Raw genomic sequence first — 8,431 nt, 5'->3', positions numbered from 1 at the left:
GGGTTTTTGATAAAAAAAAAACATATGTTTTATTGGAATTCATGTTTGCATCCATTACAGCTAAAAGTTTGCTTGGTAAGAAGGAAAATTTGTCGGTGCAAAACTAACCCAACTTTGCAATTTATATGAACCAATTTATGCTCTACATATTTGCATTCACACTTATTTGCATTGTTTCCAAATGCAGCCTTGAGTGATTGATATGAAGGAAAATTTTGGAAAATAAATCAATTTCAGAAAAACATATTGGAAGGGTTTGGGATGATAATTCATATGTATAGAAAATTTGGAAAATAAACATTTTTGTCAAAAGTAACTGTATATGTATTTTGGATATTTCATCCCTCATTTTAGAATATTCTAACAGAAGGGATCTACTTGTATTTATGTTTAAAAGTTCAAAGAAGATGATTGCAATTACCAAACTTGAAAGGAGATTTCAACAACGATCAAAACTTCAAGGGAGGTTTCAGAAATTTACTTTTTAAAATAAAGTACCTGAAATCCTATCTTATAACGGGTACTGTAGTGTGTAGCAAAAAAAAAAAATCCAAGGAAGAACTCTAGGAATATTGCTTTTTCACTTAACTCTGCTATCACTAAGCAGAATTGTTATTAGAATAACCATGGTTTTTAAAACCGAACCGGTCAGGGGTCCGGTTACCAGTTCGAACAATCCGATCGTTCGACCCAAACGGCTGGCCCATTCTAACAAAAAATTAAAAAATTAAAAATTTTGAAAAACGGTCAAAACCGTTTAGACGGTTCGAACGGTTAATCAGCCGGTTCAGCAGTTTGCTGACCAAAATCAACGGTTTTGGGGAAAAAAGCGGGTTTGGGAAAAAATGGAACCAGTCGGGTGACCGGTTCCTAGTTTTTCCGATCCGACCGTCTGGTCCGGTCCAATTTTGAAAACCATGAGAATAACAAACAGCCTCTGACGTGGTTGGGGGATTTATTTAATCATTATTAGCCTAAAAATGCTTATTTTTAAGAAATAAAATAAGAACCTTCCCCTCTCTTCCAAATCTCAAATCAATAAAAATCAAGTTGTGTTTTGACAAATTTTAGAATTTGTGCTTTTAAAGCCGTTATGGGGCTTCAAAGTATTTTTATTTTTAGATTGTTATCAAATACCCAAAACACTTTTAAATTCATTTCCGTTTCCTACTTCCCAAAGCTTAAAGGCAAAAATTTAAGTGGCATTTGGAGCATTATTAATTTTAGGTGGCTTTTTGGGTTTTGGCAAGTACAGAAGACTAAGGCTGTGTTTGGTTGCAGTGTAATTTTATTTGTACTAGCACAAATGCATGGGAGTGCAAATGAAAAAACCAAATGCAAATTCTGGTTTAATTTTGTTTTGGGTTTTATTTTATTTTGCTTCATGTCTTAATTTATTTCATGTGTATTGTAATCAAACAAAATAAGCTAAAATTTGAAAGAAAAATAGGTCACAATTTACACTCATATCATTTGCACTTCTATAGTTTTGCATCAATACAAATTTGTTAACATTGCAACCAAACACAGCCTAAATTTCCATCTTGCATTTGATAACCTAAAGCCAAAAAAGTGGGAAAAGTGCATGCCCAAAAAGGGTCGAAAAGACTGAAATTGCCCAATAGACCAAACCACTTATCAAACAATTTTGATCTTTAAAAAAAAAAACCAAAACTAAATAATCTTTTGGCCTTCTAGACTGTCACAAGATTTTTCCAAAAAGAATTGCAAACAACACCTAATAAATATCAAAAAGTTTGGTGGGATACATTATATGATAATGAGGAGTTAGGGATTCCAATTGCAATTTTATCTTAAAGCTGTATTTGGTGTAAAAGAAAAAGGAAAAGGAACCTCTTCCTCAATTGACTAAATCCTTTTCTTTCAAACCAAACACAGCCTTAAAAAAATCTCAGTCGCAGCAACCGATCCTTTTGCCCAGAAGGAAAAGGTTTGAAGTCTGTGAAAGTTGAAAGCCCAATAAGAAGATGATGGGTGTTCCACCGTTCTAACATCATAATAAAGCAGTAAAGCTGATCAGGAGTCTCTTTCAGCACAATGAAGTGGACAAAACTCATAAGGGTGGGTGAGAAGGATCAAGATTGCCTAAGCAACAGTTGGCATGCATCACAAATTTATGGCTTTTTCACACATTCTATCCATGCTTCCTCACTTTTCAAGCAATACACAACATTCCCCCACCATCAGCCATCAAACCTACTACTCCTTCACTTATTACATTCAAAGGGTTGCTCTCCCTTGGTGACATGTTGCCATCATAAATGCAGTCATGTTATTTTTTTATTGGGACTTAGGTTTACCTTGTTATCTATCTAAGTGACACGTGTCATGCATAGATTTGTCACATGATGTTTTTTATTGTTTCAAAAATTTTTTAAAAAAATTACAATTTTTAGAGGATTTATAGATACTATAATCTAGATTCAGATTTGAGTGGATCCATAAGCAGATCCATATCTAGTCCATTCAAATATAAAACTCAATCCAAATCCAATTCTTTTATCTCAAAAATGCATTTTTATGGGTTAAATCTAAATAAACATGGCTCAATGTATTGATACATCTGTATCATCATAGGTACATCTGTGCTTTATATAATGCACTTTTTTTAGTTTTTTTTTCAAATTTTTATTTTTATAATGATTTTTATATTATTTAATAAATAAAATAAATCAATTCCTAAAAATACCTTTAGATAGATGTATGAGAACCTTGCCGATATGATACAATATGCCCAATATGGGGATTGATTTATAACCTTGAATATAAAAAAAAAAGGATTGATTTATGACTAAAAAAGTGGATCATTTATAACTAAAAAAAGTGGAGTTCAAATCAACTCCCCACAACGTCCCACAGTACATTCCCGTCATGTATTGGGAATATCTTTCAATGATAATCTTAGAAATGATGATATCATCATCAGAAGATATTCTTAATACACGACGGAGATGTCATGTGGGACGTTATGGAGGGCAATCTTGTGGGGGGCTGATTTAGTCTTAAAAAAGTGGATTGATTTATAACTAATAAAAAGTAGATGCATTCAATTATGATATAAAAAATATATGATATCCGAAAAACTTCTGACCGTCAAGTAGAATCATAAATCAATCCACTTTTAATCTATTGTCTTTATAACTAAAATATTAGCAAGTATAAATATTTTTCAACCCATTGTTAAACCAACGTGTATGATTAGAAAACCCGTCACCTAACTAAAAACATTGGCTTATGGTGTATTTGGTGGTTCACCTATTTAAGCATGATATAACAGTTATATGGTGTGTCTCACACAAACATTGTTCTAATCATAATGTCTCTATTTAATGATAAACATATAATCGAAAGTAAATTATTAAAATATATACATAACCCGTACAATCAATGTTCACGTATCATGGTTCAAAAAATGAGCCATAAACAGAACAGTCCCTTTGCATTGTGTGGTTCGAAAAGAAATTGTCATTTTCAAAACATACACCAATAGCTGATCCATCCAGTTGGACCATTGAAACGTTTGACTCGGTTAATGTGTAATGGGTTAGATATTAAATCCATTTTTCTTTGTATTTTTGTATTTTTAGTCATTTCTACCATTATTAACAATAATCCTTTTGACCTCACCTCACTTTTTTTCCTGCTTTAGATGATGAGTGTGTAGAAACCTTTCCAATATCATAGGTTTACCCAAAGTTCAAAGTATCGTTACGTATCGGTTGATACGTATCGTTTCGAGACCCTTCCGATACACCCATACAGTGGGTGTATCGGGGGTCTGACTGGTTCAGGGGATGGAGAGGTCCTAAACCAGCTCCGCTGAACCAGTTTTAAAAAAAAAATAAAAAACAAGTATCGAAACACCTGATACGCCCCTACCGGCGTATCGGGCATATCGATATTTTAAACCTTGGGTTTACCTGCTTTATGCCATATTAATTTGTGTATTTAACTTCTCATATTAAACAAATTTTCTAATACAATAAATAGAGCACTGAATTCACAAAGTCTTTTACCATAACAACAATTGAGTTTCTAAAGTCTTTTGGTTATTTTTATTTTAAAAAATGGAAAAAAAATAGAAAAAATAGATTTAAGAGAGTCACAAAGAGTAAGGGCATATTTGGCTTGCAAGAATAGGGGGCTAGAATCTAAATTGGAATGAATAATTCTGATTTCAACTGTTTGGTTGAGTAGAATCAGAGTCTCTCATTCCCATTGATGTTGTAATGACATTCCCCCATTTGAGGGAATGACCATTACCTCCCCTTTCTTTGGGAATGAAATCTCATTCAAGTTTATTTTAATTGTTGTCTGAATCAAACAGAATATGGAAATAGGCCATTCCAATTCGGATTCCAACTACAAACCAACGAACCCTAAGGCTGTGTTTGGTTGCAGCGTAATTTTATTTGCATTAGTACGAATGCATGGGAGTGCAAATAAAAAAATGCAAATTCTCATTTAATTTTGTTTTGGGTTTTACTTTATTCTGCTTCATGTCTTAATTTATTTCATTTGTAATGCAATCAAACAAAATAAACTAAAATTTGAAACGAAAATAAATCAGAATTTACACTGAAATCATTTACACTGCCACAGTTTCGCATCAATGCAAATTTATTTGCATTGCAATCAAACACAGCCTAAAATGCTACTTGAGATGGACCTAATCCTTTTACATATGCAATAAAGCCAATCCAGATCCAATAAAATGGATATCTTGTACATCTCTTCATACTATATGTTTGGCATCAATGCTGCAGATGCAGCACTGTTTTCTGATGTGTGGATTGGAAGCACTGTTTTCTCATATGGTGTCAATTTTTTGTTATCAAGTAGGACGTTTTCTGGAACAACAACAATTTTTTTTTATTTAGTACCCATTATTCAGTGCCACATCACTGCCCTGTTGGCAACAACGAACTACAGCTCTAGGAAATGCCAAATTTAACGTTACTCTAAACCATACCTTCCTAATTTCTAAAGCATAGTTTAGAGCATCTTTTTTTTTATGAAAAAATGGTTTCAAACAAATGCCCATTTCTGAACCACCATTTTTTCCAATGTGGCACTGATGTGGCGCCATTTTTTCCGAAGCAACGGCAACGGCTCAAAAACTATTCCAGTCCACCCGAGTCTCAATCACTTATTTGCTATCAACAGTCTCAATCCCTGAACTTTTTTTTCTCTTGACAAGTGTTCTCCACTGCGTAGGGACCGAAATTTTTTGCAAGTGAATCTAGGAGATTCTCTCAAATCTATCAAACGTAGCCCTCGTTGGAAAGCAGCGTCTCAAATTTTCTTTGGTGACTTATCCAACTTTTACGGGCGCTGTTTAAGATGACTCAGCATCTCTCACTAGGTTTTCCACGTTTCAAATAGCCTGGATCAATGGTGTTTCTAGATTTGGATAAGCTGGAAAGAGGAAAAGGTCGTCTACGCGGCAGGAAATATGTGGCCAGTGACGGAGCCAGGTGATTTCAATTTGGATTTTCAGTAAGTGAGAGATATGTGGAGGGCCCCACTTTTGACTCTTCAAAAAATTGTGATCCACAAGCTGGCCGGTCCAAGATCATTAAGAACCGCGAATCTCAAATGGAAGCAGAAATCAAAATATAGTAATGAAAAAACTCAGACGAGAGATGACAACTGGTTTGACCAAGACATATTTTCTCCTTAAAACCCTATATTAAACAATGATCAATGTCAAATATTTGGATAAGCTGTCACTTTTCCTGGTTTCGTACTTTCATCGAATATGTGGTAAACACATGTTTCAGGTGTCTCTGTCTGATATTTACTTGGTTAGATAAGATGAAGCATTAGAGAATAAGACTTACAGCTTATCACTAGCTACTAAATCCTCCATTAGTCAAGGAGAACCTTTAGCATTGCATCTGACGCGACCCGGATTCAATCGCATAGTTCACACCGAGTTTGCTGAAAGCCTAACCAACTGATCTGGAAGTATATGTTTTGAAACCGGCCTTCCATCGTTTGGACTGACATCGGGATTGCTTTGATAAAAACCAACAGCTCTGCCGAATTGAATTCCAGTATTATCAATCGCTCCCCTATACTCGGAGCTTTAACAAGACCATGCCTTTAAGGAGATCGGATCTGCTCCTCACAGAGTGCATCTCATACCAACTTTACAGGCACATCCCATCATGTATCGGGAATATCTCCATAATTATATGTTATTATTCATGGGAGATATTCTTAATGCATGGTGAGTTGTGACTGTAAAGGTCAGTGTGAGGCACGCTCTGTAAGGAGAAGATTCCAATTGGCCTACAAGGTCAATTAACAATAACCCTTTGGGTCATTTACTAATACTGGTTTGCATTTTACTAAAATGCCTTTGCAATCGATTTACTTAATAGATCTTTCATTAGATGATAAGTGAAAAATGACAGTTCAAATCCTAATGTCCATTCGAATAAAAAATATCATTTTTGCCCTTAGTAAAATATGAACAATTACTCTATTTGACTCTATTTGGTCAAACATTTTTCATTCAGTATAGATGATAGATTGCACATTGTAGGGGCATTTTAGTAAAATAAAGACCACAGGATAGGTTTAAATAAATCCATGAAACTATAGGGGGTGTTCTAATAAATGGCCCTAACCTTTTTCTTAATATGGAGGAGGGGGGATGGATCTGAAATACTTTGAGCATGATGCCTCCACCTGATGATTCGCCCTTAAAACAAACAGTTTTAGGTGAAGCTCTAAGCTTTTAAAAGCTTTATATTTAGCAAACAACATTAACGGGTGCGTCTGGCATGGCAAGCTCCTGTTGCGCAGATGATCGGGGCCTTGGGCTACAAGCAGTTCTTTAGTAAATGAAATAGGTATAAGTAGCAGTCTTAAGAGGCTATAAAGCCTATAAAACCAAGCAATAAGCAACAGCAGCAACAACAAAAACAACAATAATGATGACACAAACCCCTTAGATTTACGGTCCGCGGTTCTACTTTCCCTCAGCCCATACTACTAAGCATGACTTCCAAAATTGAGCTCAGTTAACACAGAGGTCGCAACACTAAACAGCCCGATTTCTCAATTCACATGGTTTGATGGTGTCGGTCCCAAATCCCAAACTAAAATGAGCACACCCTCAGGTACAGCCAGTAGGAGTGTCAATTGGACCAGATTTGGTACAATCCATTCCGATCTAATAAAGCCCATTACAGATAGACCAGGATCGATCCAATCCAATGAATACTCTGGACCACTTTGGACCAGTCCAATTCAATGTCTGGACTGTCCAATCTATTTGATTCTGTTCAAATTGGTTTTAATTTAGATTGGTTCCAACTTCCAACCCAAACCTGGTCCATTGACACCTCTATTCGTATCTTCTATCAATGGACTGGATATCAGTTCAATCCAACCCAATCCCATATAAATCCAATGTGGATAAACCAGGTTCAATCCAATCCAATAAATACTTTGGACCACTAAGCCTGGACTTGTCCAATTCAATGTGTCATATTGGTCCATCCAAATTGATTTTGATTTGGACAGGTCCAAACCAAAACCGGTCCATAGACACCCCTAATTGCAGCTTGCAGGTTAGATGATACAAACAACAGTGCCAGGGAAGGCTCTGCATATGCATCTAATCATTCCCAAGCCAACGCTGACAAGAAGTATAAATTTCCAATTATATCTAATGTAGCAAGAACATTACAAGATCTAGCTTGGTTTAAAAAGCGTTATGTCCACAAACTACATATCCACAAGATTTTATCAGATTAGTGAAGCTTTACTGGAACTATAGCCTCTTATTTCAGATACAAGGATTTGGAATCCTCTTTTTATATTTTAATTCACAGCCAATGTAGCAAGAACATTACAAGATCTAGCTTGGTTTAAAAAGCGTGATGTCCACAAACTACATATCCACAAGATTGTATCAGATTAGTGAAGCTTTACTGGAACTCTAGCCTCTTACATCAGATACAAGGATTTGGAATCCTCTTTTTATATTTTAATTCACAGCCGACAAACTTTCATACAAAAAAAGTATCCGCCTAAGCCTCAAAAGAAAAAAAAAATTAAGATTTACATTCTCAGTCAAGAACCAAACCAGCCTTGATGGTATATGAGATTTGCAACACATCCTGAATAGAATTAGAACAAAACATCTTGAGTTGTTGTATGATCTTCAGCAGCACCAAGGAATCCAGAACGAAAGCAGCAGAAGATGGAAATTGCTGTATCTTAACAATTCATAAAAAGAAGGGGGTTTACCAGCTTCCCCCCACCATAAGAGACTGGCTTTCACCTCCGTGGGAGATAAGACTTGACCGATTCTACAACCACCTATTAACATAAGAAAGGTTTAATATCAAATTGTAAAAAAACTAAAGATATTAAATCGAGTTTTTAAAAG

The 8,431-nt window shown here is 35.2% G+C and overlaps 1 protein-coding gene across 2 annotated transcripts in view; it reads right to left on the bottom strand.

The window, feature by feature from the left end:
* Window positions 1-7,823: 7,823 nt before the first annotated feature.
* The window catches only part of LOC104587104 (WD repeat-containing protein DWA2), a 37,818-nt gene continuing 37,210 nt past the window's right edge, over window positions 7,824-8,431 (bottom strand). Inside the window, exons 13-14 of one of the 2 annotated variants that reach the window (XM_010244560.3) lie at window positions 8,290-8,361; window positions 7,824-8,159 (exon numbers count right to left, since the gene is read on the bottom strand). In XM_010244560.3, the coding sequence (XP_010242862.1) occupies window positions 8,320-8,361 (42 nt within the window). In that variant the 3' untranslated portion in view covers window positions 7,824-8,159; window positions 8,290-8,319. Of the gene's footprint in view, window positions 8,362-8,431 lie in introns of both variants that reach the window. The other variant, XM_010244559.3, reaches the window with a different exon arrangement.

Source organism: Nelumbo nucifera, chromosome 6 (assembly GCF_055504915.1).
Source record: "Nelumbo nucifera cultivar China Antique chromosome 6, China Antique-T2T, whole genome shotgun sequence".
NCBI classification, from domain to species: domain Eukaryota; kingdom Viridiplantae; phylum Streptophyta; class Magnoliopsida; order Proteales; family Nelumbonaceae; genus Nelumbo; species Nelumbo nucifera.
Note: the sequence above shows the minus strand (reverse complement) of the source record. Positions and strands in the feature narration are given on the sequence as shown.